Genomic DNA, 23,100 nt, shown 5'->3' on the forward strand with positions numbered 1-23,100 from the left:
TTGAGCGGGTATGATATTGATGATTGACAGATCCTTCATTTTTTAATTTTAGAGTCAGAGTATAGAGACCATAGACGGTCAAGATGTTGAGGCTTTTAAATTTCTCTCGTACAGATTCTCTGAAACCTAACCTTAAAGGTGCGTACAGACTTTCGTCTGCTCCGCAACCGAACGACACTCCAGCAGAGCGATTGATGATCGACTGGGGAGCAACAGTGGTTCGACCGGGGAACGCGAGAAGATCTAACATCTTCCGTAACGTTCATGATGGGTGCGTGGGCGGAGCGACTGTGGTTCGATGGAGGAACGAGGGCGGTACGAGGGCGGAGCGTGCTCGGTGCGGGTTGGAAGCGCGTATATGTGTACGCAGCTTTAGATTGTTCTAACTGCTTTTTTCTGTAATATAAATAATTTTTTCAAGTTTCCAAGAGATGTTTCTCCATAGAGACCTATTCCAAAAGACAGGTGAGAATGAATGTTGGCGAAGTAGATGGTTCTCAGTGTTGTCTGGCAGTAGTTAGACAATACCCTGAGTGAATAGAGGCCAGAGTTCATCTTCTTCAATACACCATCCACGTGGAAATTCCAAGACAATCGTTGGTCTATTGTCAATCCCAGGAACTTTGACTTTGAGGATTCCTGAATCAATTGACCATCAACGGCGAAGTCAGTCTCCTCACTCTCGAATTCCAGCTGAGAACTTTATGGCCTCACATTTAATTGTATTCAGTCTTAGACAATGATCCTTGAAGAATCCGAAAATCTGAAGCAGAGCTATATTAGCGCGCTCCCCTGAATCACCAGCCACATACAGTGTGGTATCGTCAGCATATATACACAGCTGCACATGTGAGTTCCGCGGTAACAAAACTAAAGGAAGATCCTTCAAGTAAATGATGAAGAGGATAGGGCCTAAAATAGACCCTTGAGGAACACCTTGAGTCACCCTTCTTAGTTCCGATTTGATGACTTTAAATCTATCATTGATCCTTCTTCTCACTTCTCTCACTCTCTCTTCTCACTGACCCTTCTTCTCAAGTGTAGCTCTAACAAAAAAAAAAAAGAATTTTTACGAAAAGTGATTGAATTTTGAAAAAAAAATTTAAACTTCAGCCAGCAAATATTGAAAAATTCCAATAATGTAAGCATGCTGTCATTTATTTAACTTGACGTTTCTTGAATTATGTGTACGTTATAGTTATTATTATAATAATATCTCTCTCATTATTGTTCAAATTTTAACTTGATATTCTCTTGTACTGGATCTGATCATATTCACTAGGCCTATTCATATTGTAGGCATTATATTTATAGTTTATATTTACGTTTCTATTCATGCAGAGCTCTGCTGTTTTATTTTTGTTTAATTCTTATATTTGTTTAACATTGTAAACCATACTGATCAATAGAATAAAAAATTAGCTTCCTCATCTGAGCTTAAACCTTCTAACCTATTTCAAATGTAGGTTTTAAAATAGAGATGCTTCCCATGTTATTTAAATGGTGTTACTTTTCCTCCCTAGGGAGTTTTTCTGTTTTATAGTACCGAGAGCGAAAAAGTGACACTCTATAGTAAGGTCCACATTATAAAGACAGTGAATAAAGATAGAAGAATAGCGATGCCGATTCTCTGCATTAATTAATCATATTTCTACACTGTCAAAAACATTATTGGCACTGTTGTGGTTCTAGAAAAGGATAGTACCACCGGCTTTGTCGAATGATAGACAAGGATAGCAAAACCAAAGTTGATCAAATACTGTCATTATAACGTTAACCTCACTATAGTATTATGTTCCAGGGAGTGAAGTAAGTTCTTTAGACAGTAGCTGGAGGAAATAGTTATTTGTGCAACTAGTGCGCAAAGTGACAGTTTGCTGCACCGAAAGAAACGTTTACGCCCGAGCCGTAGGCGAGGGCGGAATGGTTTCTTGAGTGCAGCAGAGGAACTTTGCGCACGTATTTCACATTAAGTTTTTCCTACAGATACCATTGAATATGAAAAATGGGTAATTATGGGTAATTATTGCCTGAAATGCATCAAATGTTTTTCTGTGTAATTTTATTATTGATAAAAACCTTAATGCTAAAATCCTAAAGTCCTCGTTGTCGTTGGTTATAATATATAATGAATAATAATTAGCGCGTTGTGCTTGGTTGCACCTCTGCTCACTATAGCAGCCACAGCAGTCACTGTTACCAACTTCATTTTGATTTTGCTGCACTGTTGCTCCATATAACCTACTAAGTATTTTGCGTTGCCATGTTGCAAATCTGGAGTGCAGAAAAATTTTTCCCGCACTAGAGCGGAAAAGTGATTCTTTGCGGTCTGTAATCAGTGCAGCAATGGCCACTTTTCAACGTAACTGTAGGAAAAAACTATTTATGCATGCTAAATAAATATTGATTGATTGATTTGGTTTTGTGTGTCAGGGTTTGTGATCGTGGAAGTGGCGACGTCTTGTGGCTCGGATGGTCACAGCTTGGCACTGGCCGAGAGCGGAGAGGTGTTCTCGTGGGGAGACGGCGACTACGGCAAGCTGGGACATGGCAACACTGACCGACAACGCAGGCCCAGACAGATAGAGGCTCTGCATGGCGAGGACGTCATCCAGGTATTCACATCCTTGTCTGTCATTACACAAAGCAGATAGCGCTATCTCTTTCCAGCTCCACAACGCTCCCAGATGCGCACTTCTTTCACTTTCATCACTCTCAAATATTCTATGAATAAGAAATCATTTAACGAATGGTTATCAAAAATAATTTTGTTGGTTATGTTTTCTGTGGCTTTGCTATGTTAGACGAATAAGCTATCAGCATAGAGAAACAATAGCGTAAGTAGATATCCCATGGTATAGGACGTTTATGTCGCAACTTTTACTGTTATCCCAAGCCGATTACTGGCGATTATTGTTGATTTTTACTGTTTTGACCGGGTAAGAGTGTATGAACGGCACAATATGAGAGACTACCAGTGTCACACAGCTTCACGGGAAAGAACTACGTTGGTTATCGGCTTGAGATAACAGTAAAAGTTGCGACATAAACGCACTTTGCCATGGGATATCTACTTACGCTATTGTTTCTCTATGCTATCAGCTTAAGGATGGTTCATCATATAGTGAGGTCCATGTTATAATGACAGTATTTGATCAACTTTGGTTTTGCTATCCTTGTCTATCATTCGACAAAGCCGGTGGTACTATCCTTTTCTAGGTCCACAACGATGCCAATTATGTTTTTGACAGTGTAGAAATATAATTAATCAATGCAGAGAATCGGCATCGCTATTCTCCTATCTTTATCTACTGCCATTATAACGTGGACCTCACTATATCGACCAATGACAGCTCTGCGATTGTGGCACATTATGAATGTTCCGCTGTTAGGTTGCAAGGCAGGAATAATTTACTGGATTTTGGAACATTAAATGTATGTTTTCATTTGTGCGTAAACTTCCGTAGTCGATGACGACAAGCATTGTTGTCTGAAAACATTCATATTGTCCAAATTCCATGTGTGCTAGAACAGCTGATCCAATAACTTTTCGTTATTTGTGTTTATTATAATATAATTTTTATAATTCGTAATTCGTTTATTTCACTGCATTTTTACAATTGGTAACACAAATACACACCTTAAGCATAATGATTGAACATAGACAATAATATTAAGCATGTAACAGAAAAAACCACAGTGCATCCGTCTTTAGGCTAAACCTGTGTTGAGGGATGTCTCGCTCTCTAGTTGAGTCAACTTAATTATAATACAATAACAATTTTGAGGTATCAAACAATAAAGTAAATTCTATACAATAATCAGTGTGCTTTTCACAAGATGGGATTATGAATCTTTAACAATAAATTACCCAGAAAAAAAAATAAGTGAAAAAAACAAGCCTAGATTTGAATGAAGACAGCAAAAAAAAAAACATTTCAAATAATATCACACCTCTATTAAACGTTTTTCTTCATAGAAGCGATTAAGTCTATTCTTAAACAAATTATAACTGGATGCAACTGATATATCTGATTGCAGTTTATTGAAAAGTCGTGGTCCCTTAGCAAAAGCATGTAAGGAGGCCACTCTACTTCTTGTGAAGGGTTCTTTTTATTTATTAGCAAGATTTCGACGAGTGGAATATACATGTTCATCCATAACTGGAAACTCTGAACGTCTTAAATACACAAACTTCAAAAGATTTATTTCAAATAGGGTATCAACACTAAAAACGCCAAATTCTCTATACAATACTTCGTTTGGATATCTTATGGGTCTCATTAAACATATTTTTATTATTCTTTTATAAAGAATTATGAGAGGTTGCAAAATTGAACTCCCACAACTTCCCCAGGAATACAATACCATAGCAGATAATTGACTGTATCTAATCTTATATACTAGTAGTTCTGTGAACAGTAGACCTCACGCAGTATTCTTATCCACAAGTACCTGATGTCAACTGTTTTAAATGTTAACGAAATCAGTTCACGTTTGAATTTGTATTCCATAATTTATTAATATTTATATATTAATATTTATGTTAATTTAAACAATGAATAGAATATATTTCTATTCCAGAATTTATATAATATTCATCCAGTTCCGTGATAATCTTTCCATCTACCGGTAATGAAAATTTATTTTTTCAATCAAAAAAATATTATAAATTCTTCAGCATTATTAAGTTTATATAATTATTTTTAATCACCTATTAAATTAGTTTTTTCGAATGTGAGAATATTGATACTGATGGACACGCATAATAATACCATGACTGCAAAACAAAATATTGAAACCAAATACCTTAAAGCTGCGATTAAACTAAAGTTATTAACAAAATGTTAATAACTCAATCCTTATAAATTATATTAGATTGAACATAACTTATCATACACATGATGAACATGTGTGTTTGTCAACTTGCGTTCAATCTAATAGAATCTATAAGGATTAAGTTATTAACATTATTTGTTAATAACTTTGGTGTAAACCCAGCTTAAAGATGCATACCTCATCAAGGTCTTTGATTGAAACTATATACCTTATACAAATACAGTAATAGACTGGCTTCTCCACACATCTGTGTAATCACTTGTCAGCTGATTTATGATGAATAATTCTATAGTCTGATTTTCACTTTCCTTGTCCTATTAACATAGGTGAGGAAAGTATTGCTTTCCGAAAAAAATTGAGGTACCCCAATTTCTAAATTTCTATACGTTTCATGGTCCCCTGAGTCCAAAAAACTGGTCTTTGGGTATTGGTCTGTATGTGTGTGTGTGTGTGTGTGTGTGTGTGTGTGTGTGTGTGTGTGTGTGGTGTGTGTGTGTATGAGTGTATATCCGTCTGTGTACACGATATATCATCTCCCAATTAAAGGAATGACTTGGAATTTGGAACTTAAGGTCCTTACAATATAAGGATCCGACACGAACAATTTCGATTAAATGCAATTAAAGATGGCGGCTAAAATGGTAAAAATGTTGTCAAAAACAGGGTTTTTCTCGAAAACGGCTTCAACGATTTTGATCAAATTTATACCAAAAATAGTAATTGATAAGCTCTATCAACTGCCACAAGTCCCATATCTGAAAAAAATTTCAGAAGCTCCGCCCCATCTATTCAAGTTGGGTTTCAGATTCCCAATTATCATGAATGAGCATGAAAATCTCTACAATCAACGTTTAGTAACATTTTCATCCAAAATTGAAAATAAAGAGTTAATGTGATTATTCAATTGAAAACTGTTGATTCGATCTATTAAATCATTCACTATCAAGAGATAGCAGACTTCATGTGTCTCCAGCGTTATTGTCCTGTCAGCAGCTGGCCCAGATATTTGGATAGTAGACCTGACATGCGCGTGAACACTAGCGTCAGGTGATCAATTTTCATAACGGCAAGGAAAGTTGTGTGAGTGCACCACACCAGATTTTTTTTATATTGTTTTTATTAATTTGCCATTCAGAAGTATAAACTCATCCTCCCCCATTAAAACATAATTTCACATAATCTTTTAGGTTGTTTAGACAAATTGGAATCTAGCCAATCTGAGATACTGTGCTAATATAGTGAAGTGTTTCTTTTCTGGCTCAAAATTTTGTAAAATTACTCAAACATTTCCAATTTGTAGAGATTCGAGTGGAATATTTTCGATGTTAATTAGTTTTAAAATATCAAAATTAAAAATTTTTAGTTTAGTCATTAGTTTTGAAGTGTAAATTGGACTTTTTGAAGTTAAAAGTGAAATCTAACCTCATTCTTTTTTGAAACTTTTATTTGTAAAAATTCGGGAGAAAACAGTCTTGGGCTATGCCTGTTGTCTTCTCCCAATCATTTTGGTAGAGAGTTAGTGGGGACGATATTTTTAATATTCTTTCCGAAGAATTGACATTGATATGTCCAAAGCTCCGCCATTTTATGTAGATGCATAACAATATAATTATTATCTATAGTTATTATATTACAAATTACTTTTTCATATCATATACAGTTCAATAATTATTTTCTTAGTCTATATTATGTAATTCATCTATAATTTTGCTGTATTGTAAGCTATTGTATATAAGTGTATAAGCCAGTATATATTGTAATCTACATAAATAAAGTACTCAATCAATCAATGATATTTTAATTATGATTTGTGATTGTGAATAAAATAAATAAATACTCATTCTGTCGAGGTAGACGACAGCATCTACGCACAAACCAAAACTCAGCTTTACTGTCAAAATGTTTTCCTCGGGAAGCCGAACATTTTAATGCTTGGAGCAATTTACCGCTTGGAACAATCAACCTTGTTCCCAGAATGAGCTCATTCTTTCATTTACATTCGTTATTTATTTATGATCAATTGAAGGTTGAAACTTTTTGTGTAGTTGTGAAGTTGATATTGTGGTACGGTAATTATTCATATTGAATGAAAAAGACTAAGAAATTGTCAAAAAAACCACTGATTTATTGATAATTAGAAAGACCGGTTTCGGTTATTACACCAATGTCAATCTCTGATAAACTCTGATTGTTAAAACTGATGTTTATCAGAGATTGACAATGGTGTAATAACCGAAACCGGTCTTTCTAATCTATATAATAAGAGAGAGTAGGGTTGTGTTTGTTCGCATCAAAACATGTCAACTTGTGGATTGCATACCGGAAAAACGGTAATGATTTAGATCTCCAAATTTTGCACATAGATTCTAAAAATATCAAAATCGTGCACCTCGAAGCCCAAATTTCAATTTTCTTTCTAGATTTTTCATAATTAATGTTCAAATTCCATTTTAGGGACATGAAATTTCATACAGAATAGCTTACATTGTTGAAAATGTGTTTTCGCCCCACTCGGATGTAATGAGCTGGTTTTCGTGCGTCATATGAAGGCCGAAAGTGATTGTTTTCTGACCAGGGCCGGTAAAATTTTTACGGCCCTAGGGCTGTAAAATAGCCTTGAAGTCACCTGATTCTGATTTGATGTGAACGTGTTTACAAAATAGTTTATGAAACTGAATCAGTTTATGCTTCTAGAATTGAATAAAGTATTCTGCAATAATATACTATCATTTTATTTGGATGAATGAAATACAGATAAGATATATATTTTAAACTATTCAAATTCGATTTTCAGAGTAGGATAAAAACTTCTAATCTAAACTTCCGAAGTCGACAACAAGCATTGTTGACGTTGACATTCAGATTGGCCAAATTTCAAGTGTGCTAAAACAGCTGATCAAAACACTTTTCATTATTCAATAATAATTAAAACGTTTATAATAATATCATCTTATTGTCATTTAAAAGAATAAAAAAGTATAGACAAATCAGAATAAAAAATAAAAATACTTGGACAATTTCCTGATATTCAGATTACCTCAGATTTGCTAGACTATGACCTTCCACTTTTGCTTTTGGAAGTGCTTAATAAACAATTATTATTATATATATAATTATATATTGTTTATTTTTCTGTGTGGCGAAAAATAGCGTTCGCACCACGGGCAAAAATGTTTTTTCCGGCTCTCAATCTTTTCTAGTCCTCGGCCTACGGCCTCGGACTTGAAAACTGATTTCGTGCCGGAAAAGTCTCATTTTCGGCCCTAGGTGCGAAATATACTATTGTTTATTAGTAAGAAAGTTATAACGTTAGTTCAAGGCATCTTGTTTGAACGCAGCTGTGGTCTAGAGGTAGAGTACTCGGTTGCGGCGCGAGTGTGCCTAGGTTTTTTTTGTACTTAATTTTTTCCCTCGAAATGTATTAATAAAAATTATTTTTTGAAGGAATTTTTTTTCATCAAGATTGATCATAGATTTCATTAATAATTATTCTATGTAAAATTTTGCAACCAGTACAAATGAAATGGACATGGGTTTCATGATGTGTCATTGGAATTCATAAGAAATGCATGCATAGATAGATCATAATAAAATTAGTACCGTTATAGTTGATATTCTTCAGTTATAATGTCGGCCTACTATTAGACACAAAATTAGGAGTGAAACGAATTTGTAGGTATTTTGTTTGGAATTGGGGAAGCAAAAGGCTGCCAGATTCAAAATTGAGGAGGATCCAATCGATACTATGAGTTTTTAAAGTATTATGTTTTCTTCAGTTACCGTATCTATACTAATAATAAAGGAAAGAACTGGCTTATACATGTAACGGGATAGGAAAATTATGTTTTCCTACAGTTACGTTGAAAAGTGGCCATTGCTGCACTGATTACAGAACGCAAAGAATCACTTTTCCGCTCTAGTGCGGGAAAAATTTTTCTGCACTCCAGATTTGCAACATGGCAACGCAAAATACTTAGTAGGTTATATGGAGCAACAGTGCAGCAAAATCAAAATGAAGTTGGTAACAGTGACTGCTGTGGCTGCTATAGTGAGCAGAGGTGCAACGAAGCACAACGCGCTAATTATTATTCATTATATATTATAACCAACGACAACGAGGACTTTAGGATTTTAGGATTAAGGTTTTTATCAATAATAAAATTACACAGAAAAACATTTGATGGATTTCAGGCAATTTTACCCATAACTACCCACATTTCATATTCAATGGTAACTGTAGGAAAAACTTAATGTGAAATACGTGCGCAAAGTTCCTCTGCTGCACTCAAGAAACCATTCCGCCCTCGCCTACGGCTCGGGCGTAAACGTTTCTTTCGGTGTAGCAAACTGTCACTTTGCGCACTAGTTGCACAAATAACTATTGACGCATCATCACGTCTCAACTACTGGACTGATTAATTTAAAATTTGCATAAAGATTCTTTATTAACCGAGGATGGTTATAGGCCTATTTTCAATTATCCAATATTTTATTACGTCAAGTTTTCAGTTTGTAAAGTTTTAAAATAGACCCTTGCGGAGCACGGGTTACCTGCTAGTTATCAATAAATCAGTGGTTTTCTGACAATTTCGTAGTCTTTTTCATTCAATATGAAGGTTGAAACTTCTTCTTCCTCCTTCTCCTCATTATTCTTCTACCTCTACCTCTACCTTTTGGTAGAGAGTTAGTGGGGAGGATATTTTTAATATTCTTTCCGAAGAATGGACATTGATATGTCCAAAGCTCCGCCAATTTATGTAGATGTATAACAATATAATTATCTATAGTTATTATATTACAAATTGCTTTTTCATATCATATACAGTTCAATAATTATTTTCTTAGTCTATATCATGTAAATTGCTGTATTGTAAGCTATTGTATATAAGTGTATAAGACAGTATATATTGTAATCTACATAAATAAAGTACTCAATCAATCAATCAATCAACCTCTTCTTCTTATTCTTCAATGTGATATATTCTTCTTCTCCCACTTCTTCATCCTGTTTTGGTTGTGTCCACAGGTGGCGTGCGGATTCAAGCACAGCGCAGTGGTGACCAGCGACGGGAAGCTGTTGACGTTTGGCAACGGGGACTACGGCCGGCTGGGCCACGGGCCGTGCCTCAACAAGAGCCTGCCCGAGAGAGTGGTGGGGGTGACGGGTGTGGGCCAGGTGGCCTGTGGCCTCAACCACACCGTGTGTGTGTCGAGTGACGGCGCCACCGTGTGGTCGTTCGGCGACACCGACTATGGCAAACTGGGTCTCGGCCACTGCACCACCAAGACCACTCCCCACAAGGTTCGTCCAAAAAATAACGAGACATTCTAGTGAAGACTTATTACAGAATGGAAAACTTAAACTTACTTAATAACTAGTAGTTCTGTGAACAGTAGACCTCAAGCAGTATTCTCATCCACAAGTACGGTACCTGATTGAAACTGTAGACCAGTGGTCGCCAAACAGTCGATCGCGAGCTACCGGTAGCTCATGGGGTGGTTCTTGGTAGCTCACAGAAATGCTTGGGTTGTCAACCATGCATTGAGAAACATGGCTACAAAATTTTGCATTTTCACAGATATAACTGGGAAGTTGAATGATTTGAATTTGCAGCTTCAAGGGAAAGATAAGGACATCGGTGGAATGATTTGAACTGTAAAATCGTTTTCCAAGCAGCTTGAGATGTGGGAAAAGAATGTCATTCAGTTTGAATATAATACACTTTTCTTCCAGTCTGAAAAAAATTAATGACTAGAATAATCCTCCACAGCACCGCAGCAATAACCAAGAATACTTTACAATTCAGACTGAGACAACAGTTTGATCAACGATTTCAAGATTTTAAAAGCATATCGAATATGGTACAATTCGCCAATTCTCCTTTTGTAGAGATCGATACAGAAGATTTTGTAGCTTGTTAAGAAACTTTTTGGTGGAGATCAGGCTTCAGTTGAAATGGAATTTGTGGATTGTGGAATTTGTGGATTTTGCAGCTTGTTGTAAAACATTTTGGTGGAGATCAGGCTTCACTTGAAATGGAATTTGTGGATTTTTAAAATGATCTTGTCTCTCAGATCACTTTCCACAACTGGAAATATTTGGCTCTAGTCCCCAAAGAAAAATATCCAATTATTAATTCAAGTTGCATTGAGGTTGAAAGTTATGCTCAGCTGTACCTACTTGTGTGAATCATCTTTTTCAAGTATGAAATTCATAAAAAATCGATATAGGAATTTTTTGGACAACTGCATCAGAATGGCGGCTACAATATTCATTCCAAACATCAAGAAAATATTTGATGGCCAAAAAGAGTTCTAGTGCTCTCATTGTAATGTACATTTCAACTTTTGTTATACTTTTTGCTATAAGTAGATTTGAACACTAGAAATGTATCTTTATAGGCAATAAAAGATACTTTCTTTATTCTAATATTCCTTGGTAGCTCACTAGAAGATTTATAAATGCTATTCTAGCTCACAGGCTCATAAGTTTGACGACCACTGCTATAGACCTTATGGAAATACAGCAATAGACTGGCTTCTCCACACATCTGTGTAATCACTTGTCAGCTGATTTATGATGAATAATTCTATAGTCTGATTTCTACTCCAATATTGGCGTATGAAGGAGGCTCCTTATTCCTTTTATACTAGTAGTTCTGTGAACAGTAGACCTCACGCAGTATTCTCATCCACAAGTACCTGATTGAAACTATAGACCTTATGGAAATACAGCAATAGACTGGCTTCTCCACCATCTGTGTAATCACTTATCAGCTGATTCTTGATGGATAATTCTTTAGTCTGATTTTTGACCGAGCGAAGTGAGTTTAGTATATTATTAAGTTCAGAACCCTATTATACTAGTAGTTCTGTGAACAGTATACCTCACGTAGTATTCTCATCCACAAGCACCTGATTGAAACTATAGACCTCATGGAAATACAGCAATAGACTGGCTTCTCCACACATCTGTGTAATCACTTGTCAGCTGATTTTTGATGAATAATATTTTAGTCTGATTTTTGACCGAGCGAAGTGAGGTCCAAGATTCAAGTCGACGGTTTGGCATTTCTCGTAATTTTTAAATGTTTAAATGTTTATATGTTGCGCATTTACGGCGAAACGCGGTAATAGATTTTCATGCAATTTGACAGGTATGTTCCTTTTTTAATTGCGCGTCGACGTATATACAAGGTTTTTGGAAATTTTGCATTTCAAGGATAATATAAAAGGGAAAAGGAGCCTCCTTCATACGCCAATATTAGAGTAAAAATCAGACTATAGAATTATTCATCATAAATCAGCTGACAAGTGATTACACAGATGTGTGGAGAAGCCAGTCTATTGCTGTAAATTTCCATAAGGTCTATAGTTTCAATCAGGTACTTGTGGATGAGAATACTGCGTGAGGTCTACTGTTCACAGAACTACTAGTATAATAGGGTTCTGAACTTAATAATATAATAAACTCACTAGGTTAGACCTACTCGTACCGGTATAAATAATAATTGAAGGGTTATCTCAGAATTATTTCCAATGAAATTACTTATTTTGAAAAGGATTCCCATTTGTCTATAATTTTTGACAATACTGTTGCTGTCCCTTTCTATCATATAACAAAACAGCGCTATCTCTCTCTAGCTTTGCAATGTTGCCAGTTTGCCAGAATATTTTATTTTTAATTTGACAGTGACTGTACAAAAGTAGACTAACAATTCTCAGCCACCATTTTTTTCTTCATTTTATCGAAATACTTTGGTACACAAGTCGTATAATTGATTTAAAATATATTTTTGAAACAATGAAATAATTTTTAGACATTACCATAGAGACACAATAGCATAAGTAGATATTCCATGGTATAGGACGTTTATGTCGCAGCTTTTCCTGTTATCTCAAGCCGATAGTTCATGTAATTCTTTCCCGTGAAGCTGTGTGACGCTGGAAGTCTCTCATATTGTGCCAGTAAAATTCGACAATAATCAACAGTAATCGGCTTGAGATAACAGTAAAAGCTGCGACATGAACGCCCTATACCATGGGATATCTACTTACGCTATTGTTTCTCTATGACATTACCGTATGAGAAACACAATTTTAAATACCTGAAATGGCATTTTAAAAGTTGATAACCAACCATCCATGCTTCAGTTAGCCTATAGTGAGGTCCACGTTATAATGACAGTGGCTAAAGATAGAAGAATAGCGATGCCGATTCTCTTCATTAATTAATTATATTTCTACACTGTCAAAAACATAATTGGCATCGTTGTGGACCTAGAAAAGGATAGTACCACCGGCTTTGTCGAATGATAGATAAGGATAGCAAAACCAAAGTTGATCAAATACTGTCATTATAACGTGGACCTCACTATACACGTTTAGGTTAGACCTACTTGTACAGGTATAAATAATAATTGAACGTTTATTTCAGAATTATTTCCAATGAAATAACTTATTTTAAAAAGGATTTCTTTTTTTCTATGATTTTTACCTTTAAAATTTCGCTTTTATATAGATTAGTTTTTGAGACAATAAATAAATTTGATTTAACACGTTAGTCACTTTTTGCGTTGTAAATTATTAATTGTTTGTGCTTATTGAATGAAAAAGACTAAGAAATTGTCAAAAAACCACTGATTTATTGATAATTAGAAAGACTGGTTTCGGTTATTACACCATTGTCAATCTCTCATAAACTAAAACTAAATACAAGAGCAGCAGAATTTATACTTGTAGGCGAGTACTGCTCATGGTCAAGGGCATGATCGCCTGCCTAGTCTTGTCAATGCCTTCTATAGACGGTAGCTGATACAGGTTTATTGATGTAATATTAACTGTTCTTTCTCGTTTAGAATATTTAAACAATTATATTCTATGAAGCAAGAAATTATATTTCTAAATTATTTCATAATGAAGTTACATAGATAAGATGAAATATTTTGTTAAATAATTCTACATTGTTGGAAGACGATCTGGCAACAGAGCAAAGCGAGAAAGAGATTGAATGAAAAAGACTAAGAAATTGTCAAAAACCACATATTTATTGATACTTAGAAAAACTCAGTTTTTCAAAGATTGACAATGGTGTAATAACCAAAACCGGTTTTTCTAATTATCAATAAATCAGTGGTTTTTTGACAATTTCTTAGTCTTTTTCATTCAATATGAATAATTACCACAATATCAACTTCTCAACTACACAAAAAAAAAATTGTTTGTCCCATAAATATTACTGATTTGATTTGATTAGGTGGAGGCGCTGTCTGGCGAGAAGATCAAGAAAGTGTGTTGCGGCACACAGTTCACGGTGTTCGTGGGTGCAGACGGCCGTGTGTGGACGTGTGGCATGGAGCGACTAATCGGCCAGCCACACTGTCGCACGCGCGGCGCCAATCGACCGCAACTGGTGCCCGCACTCGCAGGTACCCACTTTGTACTGTCAGCAATTTATTCAACACAAACACATAATAAAACTAAAAATACAATCATAATTATCCACTCGAAACTATCACCATTTTATCCAACACAAACGAGTCTAAGTCTCGGGATGTTTATCTTTTGTTATTTAATTTCCTTGCTCTATTACCATAGGTAAGGGAAGTATTGCTTTCCAAAAAAAAATCTGGTGTGGTACACTCACACAACTTTCCTTGCTCATTGAACTATAAGCCTCATTCTTAAACGAGAATGATTTAGGGGAATAACAAAGTTACGATTGGCGGCAACATATTTGAAACTACGATCAGACTTCTGTATATGTGTATAGTTGTTTTCAGAGTACTTTTTCCTTTGTGTAAATTGTGAAATTCGATATTTTTTAAAAGTCGTCAAAACAGCTGTTCTACAGATGAAATATCTCGATGTGTTCTTTTTATGAACTGCTCTACCTACCTACCTCAAGCACGAGAAAGAGGCTACAAAGTCCATTTCTCAAGGATGGGGTGGACCCCTCATTAGTTTCTCAGAAAGGAGACTCATTCCAGTTAATAGAGCCGATAAATAACTATACAGGGTATGAATATGAAAAAAATTGATCAAGTAATTTTTGAGAAAATCGTGAAAAACATGGTGTTTTGGTCATCATCCGCCATTTTTCTCAAGAATATTACGGAGCTCCTGGAATTTTCTCAGAAATGAGACATATGTCAGTTGATAGGGCTTATAAATAGCTATCCATGGTATAAATTTGAAGGAAATCGTTGAAGCCGTTTTCGAGAAAACCGTGAAAAACATGGTTTTTTAGTCATTATCCGCCATTTTTCTCAAGAATATTACGGAGCTCGTGGAATTTTCCCAGAAATGAGACTCATGTCAGTTCATAGGGCTTATAAATAGCTATCCATGGTATAAATTTGAAGAAAATCGTTAGAGCCGTTTTTGAGAAAAACGTGAAATCATGGTTTTTTAGTAATTATCCGCCATTTTTTCCGCCATCTTGAATTGAATTTTATTGAATTTCTTATTGTCGGATCCTTATGGTACAAGGACCTTAAGTTTAAAATTTCAAGTCAATCGGTTGATTAGGAATGGAGTTATCGTGTTCACAGACATACACACACACACACACACACACATATACACACACAGACCAACACCCAAAAATCATGTTTTTAGACTCAGGGGACCTTGAAACTTATAGAAAACTTGAAATTAGGGTACCTTATTTTTTTTGGAAAGCAATACTTTCCTTACCTATAGTAATAGGGCAAGGAAAGTAAAAAAATACAATCATAATTATCCACTCGAAACTATTACCATTTTATCCAACACAAACGAGTCTAAGGCTTGGGATGTTTATCTTTTGTTATTTAATTTCCTTGCCCTATTACCATAGGTAAGGAAAGTATTGCTATACGTTTCAAGGTCCCCTGAGTCCAAAAACATGATTTTTGGGTGTTTGTCTGTCTGTGTGTGTGTGTGTGTGTGTGTGCATGTGTGTATGTCTGTGGACACGATTACTCCATTCCTAATTAACCGATTGACTTGAAATTTTAAACTCAAGCCCCTTATACCATGAGGATCCGACAATAAGAAATTCAATAAAATTCAATTCAAGATGGCGGATGATTACTAAAAAACCATGTTTCTCACGGTTTTCTCGAAAACGGCTCTAACGTTTTTCTTCAAATTTATACCATGTATAGCTATTTATAAGCCCTAACTTCTGACATGAGTCTCATTTCTGGAAAAATTGCAGAGGCTCCGTAATATTCTTGAGAAAAATGGCGGATAATTACTAAAAAACCATGTTTTTCACGGTTTTCTCGAAAACGGTTCTAGCGATTTTCTTCAAATTTATATCATGGATAGTTATTTATGAGCCCTATCAACTGACATGAGTCTCATTTCTGGAAAAATTGCAGAGGCTCCGTAATATTCTTGAGAAAAATGGCGGATAATTACTAAAGAACCATGTTTTTCACGGTTTTTTCGAAAACGGTTCTAGCGATTTTCTTCAAATTTATATCATGGATAGTTATTTATGAGCCCTATCAACTGACATGAGTCTCATTTCTGGGAAACTAATGGGGGGTCCACCCCATCTTTGAGAAATGGTCTTTGTAACCTCCCTCTCGTGCTTGAGGAGAAGTACACATAGTCGAGATATTTCATCTGTAGAACAGCTGTTTTGACGACTTCCAGAAAATATTATCGAATTTCACAATTTACACAAAGGAAAAAGTACTATGAAAACAATTATATATACACATAAACAGTAGTCTGATCGTAGTTTCAAATATGTTGCCGCCAATCGTCATTATGTTAATCCCCTAAATTATTCTCGTTTAAGAATGAGGCTTACAGTTCAATGAGCAAGGAAAGTTGTGTGAGTGTACTACACCAGATTTTTTTACTCTGTATTTATTGATTACTAGCTGGCCCGGCGAACTTCGTACCGCCAAATAGTTTGAGATTACCTTATCACACCGTTCCATTACATATCATTCAATTTCCCAGCAAGCTGCATTCAACTATATCTAAAAATACAAACTGCTGAACAACGGTAACTGAGCACATAGGATGTCCATATTGAGATATAAATGTAAATACTGATTGTTGGATAATTTTCATAAAAATATAGTGCATCAGATTAAGCTAAGGCTAAGCACACCTGAGGAGGCGCGGCTTGGTGATACTAAGTGTTGATCTTACGGAGATTGCCTTATCACACCGGTCCACGCCATGCCCGATTCAGTGTGTGTGAGTTCTTCCATTCAAACCAATAAGCAAGAAGCACCTGGATGCTAAATTCCGCATCGCGCCTCCTCAGGTGTGCATCCAGCTAAAGTTTGTCATGAGATGCATTAACTACTAGCTGGCCCGGCGAACTTCGTACCGCCAAATAGTTAATGCATCTCATCACAAACTATAGCTGGATGCACACCTGAGAAGGCGCAATGTGGCATTGTATTTATATAGATTATTTTCCAACTGCAAATAAATAATTTACTAAATTTCAATTAATTCTGAACACCGAAGACAGCACAAATTATTCAAAACAAATCAATGTCATTAACCTGAGCCCACAATGCTGGATGGTTACACACAGAACAGTCATTTTGTTTTTAGAATAAAATACATGGGCGGTTATGGAGCAGCACACATTCTTGTCTACTATCTACCGACGACTGTTGGATGATGCAATAATTATAACAGCTGATTTTTATGTCTGTGTGTGGCCAGCTCACAAATCTTCTCCCATAAGGATTACATGCAAACTTTGAAGGACCGTAGGAAAGAGTCCTGAAGTCGGATTCTAAATTTGATAGGCCATAAACCTGGTCCTGAACATAACTAACACAACTGAAAAAATTCATCAAATTCGGTGCACACATAAAAAAGTTATTGGATGTCAAAATTTGAGGCTCGATTTTTATTTTTATAGATAGTGTCAGCGACTATTGATTACTCACTTATTTTGCTCCATGTTATTTTATTTTGATTTTGATTATATTTTGTTTTGATTTTAATTTGTTGCCACACATATTATGTAAATAGTCAAATTTAACCGGTAGGAGTTCACCACAAAAACAAGGTACCTAACCTCGATGATAAAACGACGTAAGAAGAAAGTGTAGTGCAGTGAAATATTCATTGACCGATCGTCAATGAATGAGTATTCTCATCCACAAGTACCTGATTGAAACTATAGACCTTATGGAAATACAGCAATAGACTGGCTTCTCCATACATCTGTGTAATCACTTGTCAGCTGATTTTTGATGGATAATTCTATAGTCTGATTTTTACTCTAATATTGGCGTATGAAGGAGGCTCCTTTTTCCTTTTATACTAGTAGTTCTGTGAACAGTAGACCTCACGCAGTATTCTCATCCACAAGTACCTGATTGAAACTATAGACCTTATGGAAATACAGCAATAGACTGGCTTCTCCATACATCTGTGTAATCACTTGTCAGCTGATTTATGATGAATAATTCTATAGTCTGATTTTTACTCTAATATTGGCGTATGAAGGAGGCTCCTTTTTCCTTTTATACTAGTAGTTCTGTGAACAGTAGACTTCACGCAGTATTCTCATCCACAAGTACCTGATTGAAACTATAGACCTTATGGAAATACAGCAATAGACTGGCTTCTCCATACATCTGTGTAATCACTTGTCAGCTGATTTTTGATGGATAATTCTTTAGTCTGATTTTTGACCGAGCGAAGTGAGGTCCAAGATTCCAGTCGACGGGTTTGCATTTCTCTTTATGTTTATATTTATGTTGCGCATTTACGGCGAAACGCGGCAATAGATTTCCATGAAATTCGACTGGTATGTTCCTTTTTAAATTGCACGTCGACATATATATAAAATATTTATTGGAAATTTCGCATTTCAAGGATAATAATTATAAAAGGTAAAGGAGCCTCCTTCACCCGCCAATATTACCGTTATATTATCAGACTACAGAATTATTCATCATAAATCAGCTGTCGAGTGGATTATTCATTGCATGCAAACAGGCATGCAATTGATAACTTGTAGTAGCATAGTATTTTCTCCCGACTTTTCTCTGCTTTCAACTCGGTAGGCTTTTTATGATACCTTTGTAGTTATTTACAACAAATGATTAGCATTTTCGATATTTTCAATCAATATTTTCATTTACATCTCAATACGGACTTCCTATGTGCTCAAAACTACCGTTTCGATACCAGTAAACAATTTTATCACAGAGTTACTTGTTTATTACAGCTGGTAAGTTTAGATGCTAGATAATATTATCACAACATGATCTTTAATCATGATGAACTTCCCGTTCTACATTAGCCGCTCGGCCGACAATTTCGAAAACATAGGTCTGTAAAATGGATCAATATATAATCATCATTAGCCCGCCTATTAAAATTTCTGGTCAGAAACCATCCCCAATATTTACACAACATATTCCCAAAATTTCATGCCCTTCTGTCTAGTATTTTTCGAGTCTATAGGGAACAAACAAACTAACACACAAACATACATTTATTTTTATAAATAGAGATTGTTGTTGATGTTTGCATGTATTCTTTTTGCTAATATGTATCAAACTTGTATGTGTGTGTGAAATGAATAAATTGAAGATAGAATAGTTATTTGTGCAACTAGTGCGCAAAGTGACAGTTTGCTGCACCGAAAGAAACGTTTACGCCCGACCGTAGGCGAGGGCGGAATGGTTTGTTGAGTGCAGCAGAGGAACTTTGCGCACGTATTTCACATTAAGTTTTTCCTACAGTTACCATTGAATATGAAAAGTGGGTAATTATGGGTAAAATTGCCTGAAATCCATCAAATAACTTAGTAGTGTTTGAATGGCGGGGGGCAGCTGTGTGGTGTGTGCTGTGGTGGCACTGTGCTGTCGTTGTCCTCCATTATAATATCTACTTAATAATTAGCGCGTTGTGCTTGGTTGCACCTCTGCTCACTATAGCAGCCACAGCAGTCACTGTTACCAACTTCATTTTGATTTTGCTGCACTGTTGCTCCATATAACCTACTAAGTATTTTGCGTTGCCATGTTGCAAATCTGGAGTGCAGAAAAGATTTTTTCGCCCCACTTGGATGTAATGAGCTGGTTTACGTGCGTCATATGGAGGCCGAAAGTGATTGTTTTCTGGCCAGGCCGGTAAAATTTTTACGGCCCTAGGGCTGTAAAATAACCTTGAAGTCAGCTGATTCTGATTTGATGTGAACGTGTTTACAAAATAGTTTATGAAACGGAATAAGTTTATGCTTCTAGAATTGAATAAAGTATTTTGCAATAAGATACTATCATTTTATTTGGATGAATGAAATACAAATGAGATATTATAAACTATTCAAATTCAATTTTCAGAGTATAATAGAATCTAACCTCAAACCTCCTAGTACTGCGTTTATCACAGAACATAGTGGATAAACGGAATCATTTTATGTTTCTAGAATTCAATAAAGTATTCTGCAATAATATACTATCATTCTATTTGGATGAATAAGATATATATTATTATAAACTATTCAAATAATTCGATTTTCAGAGTAGGATAGAACTTCTAACCTAAACTTCCATTGACATTCAGATTGGCCAAATTTCAAGTGTGCTAAAACAGCTGATCAAAAACTTTTCATTATTTGTGTTTATCATTCAATAATTAAAACATTTATAATAATATCATCTTATTGTCATTTGGAAGAATAAAAAGTTTAAACTCAACCTCTTACATAATTGAACATAATCTTTTAGGTTATTTAGACAAATCAGAATAAAAAATAAAATACTTGGACAATTTCCTGATATTCAGATTACCTCAGATTTGCTAGAGCTATGACCTTCCACTTTTGCTTTCGGAAGTGCTTATAATAGACAATAGATTATTTTCATATATATATTGTTTATTTTTCTGTGTGGCGAAAAATAACGTTCTCACCATGGGAAAAAATGTTTTTCCGGCTCTCAATCTTTTCTAGTCCTCGGCCTATGGCCTCGGACTTGAAAACCGATTTCGAGCCAGAAAAGTCTCATTTTCGGCCCTAGGTGCGAAATATACTATTCCCGCACTAGAGCGGAAAAGTGATTCTTTGCGTTCTGTAATCAGTGCAGCAATGGCCACTTTTCAACGTAACTGTAGGAAAATTTAATTGTATTATGGCGAAATAAAATTTGATTTGTAAGTGTTGAAAGTGAAATATGATTGGGTGACAGGTGAGCAGATCATCGACGTGAGTGTGGGGGCCGAGCATGCGCTGGCACTCAGTGCTAGTGGCAAGGTGTGGGCCTGGGGCAACAATGCAGACTCGCAACTGGGACTCGGCCACACGGCTGTTGTCAGGGAGCCACAACTGGTCACACAGCTCTCCAATCGCAACATTAAACAGGTATTCAATCAATCAACCAATCATTTCATTTTGAAAATTCATCAAATTATGATTATTATTTAACGAAAATCCCAAATAAATGCTGCAAATCACCCCGAAGACTTCTGCTACTGCAGACATTGACAACAGGGTTAACAGCTAGATGGAGCTACTATCCAAAAATTAGTTGCCAGCCCGGGAATCGAACCCGGTACCTCCCAATTGCTAGTCAGGAATGCTTACCCTTACACCAAACTGACAATCTCTGGATAGCAGCGCTCATTTTATACGAAGCCATAGCGGCCAACCAGTTTACAGATGGAATTAAATAGAGAATTACACATATTATCCATATTTACATATGGATTTATCAAATTTATTTTAAAATGTATTTATTTTTTAAAAATCATTAAGGATTTTGTAATTTTTGTATGTATCCGATTTGTCGTCAAACACATGGTCTGTACAGGCCGGGTCCTGTAGCTTCTTTGCCTATGATCTTGAAAACCTAGATCGATTTAAGAATATTTTCCTGTTTTTACTTTCCTTGCCCTATTACCATAGGTAAGGAAAGTATTGCTTTCCAAATAATTTAAGGTACCCTAATTACATGTTTTCTATACGTTTCAAGGTCCCCTGAGTCCAAAAAAGTGGTTTTTGGGTATTGGTCTGTGTGTGTGTGCGTATGTGAGTGTATATGTCTGTGTTCACGATATCTCATCTCCCAATTAGCGGAATGACTTGAAATTTAGAACTTAAGGTCCTTACAATATAAGGATCCGACACGGACAATTTCGGTCAAATGCAATTCAAGATGGCGGCTAAAAAAGAGAAAATGTTGTCAAAAACAGGGTTTTTCGCGATTCCATCTCATTATTTCTCTTTTTTGAGCATTCCATTCCATTATATTCATTGAGTTTTTATTACGAGTATCATAATTTAAAAGTTTACAAGTACTCACGTTTCACAAAAATTTATGATCCTTAAGTTTACAATTTTACAAGTCTACAAGTATTTCAATAGTAAACATCACTTGTAAATCCTTTACATAGCTTTCCACTTCGGTAGAAATTTCATAGTTACGAACAAGTAATTTCGACAAAAATTGTTGGCTACAATGAAAATCTTTATGAAACACTTGTTCGTAACAAGCAAATCACTTGTAAACTTGTAGAAATTCATTGTAACTACCAGTTTACAATTCTGCTTTTGTGAAACGCTTGTAATCAGCTGTTCTCCAAAACCATGGTCGGCAACAAGACTTGTAACCTACTTGTTCCTTTGTGAAACGGGCCCCTGGTACAATCGAACTACTGGGCTAATCGAAGCATCCCGTCTCGATTAGTCCAGTAGTTCGATTGTACCAGGTTTTGGAGCTTCATTGTAGAATAGGACCTGGTATAATTGAACACCTGGTCCAATCGAGACACTCCCGTTTTGATGAGTTTGGTATAGGGCGTTTATGTCGCAACGTTTACTGTTATCTCAAGCCGATAGTCCACGTATTTCTCTCCCAAAAAGGTGTGTGACGCTGGTAGTCTCTCATATTGTGCCGTTCATACACTCTCACCCCCAAATAAACAGTAAAAATATACAATAATCGACAGTTTTAATCGACTTGAGATAACAGAAAAGTTGCTACATAAACGCCCTATACCATGGGATATCATCTACTTACGCTATTGTTTCTCTATGGTTATACACTGATATGTTCAAAATAGATGGTATGTTTTTGATGAGAGATTGATGTAAATGTTTCAGATCTCGACAGGGCGTACTCACAGTGCCGCCTGGTCAGCGCCGTGCCGGATGCGAGGCGGCAAAGGGGTCGCCGTGGTCGCAGGCGGGCGACTGGGAGTGCCGACGGTCCCTGCCCAGTTCGGCCATTTGCAACGCCTTTCCATTGATGCCATTCAACGCCGGCTTTCAGT

At 35.9% G+C, this 23,100-nt stretch overlaps 1 protein-coding gene across 1 annotated transcript in view; it reads left to right on the plus strand.

Moving 5' to 3' along the window:
* The window catches only part of LOC111056308 (probable E3 ubiquitin-protein ligase HERC1), a 151,523-nt gene that overhangs the window by 90,609 nt on the left and 37,814 nt on the right, over positions 1 to 23,100 (plus strand). The window contains exons 28-31 of the mRNA XM_039435338.1: positions 2,434 to 2,615; positions 9,866 to 10,141; positions 14,096 to 14,267; positions 21,018 to 21,190. Coding sequence (XP_039291272.1) covers positions 2,434 to 2,615; positions 9,866 to 10,141; positions 14,096 to 14,267; positions 21,018 to 21,190 — 803 coding nt within the window. The remainder of the gene's footprint in view (positions 1 to 2,433; positions 2,616 to 9,865; positions 10,142 to 14,095; positions 14,268 to 21,017; positions 21,191 to 23,100) is intronic.

Source organism: Nilaparvata lugens, chromosome 9, assembly GCF_014356525.2.
Source record: "Nilaparvata lugens isolate BPH chromosome 9, ASM1435652v1, whole genome shotgun sequence".
In the NCBI taxonomy this organism is placed as follows: Eukaryota; Metazoa; Arthropoda; class Insecta; order Hemiptera; family Delphacidae; genus Nilaparvata; species Nilaparvata lugens.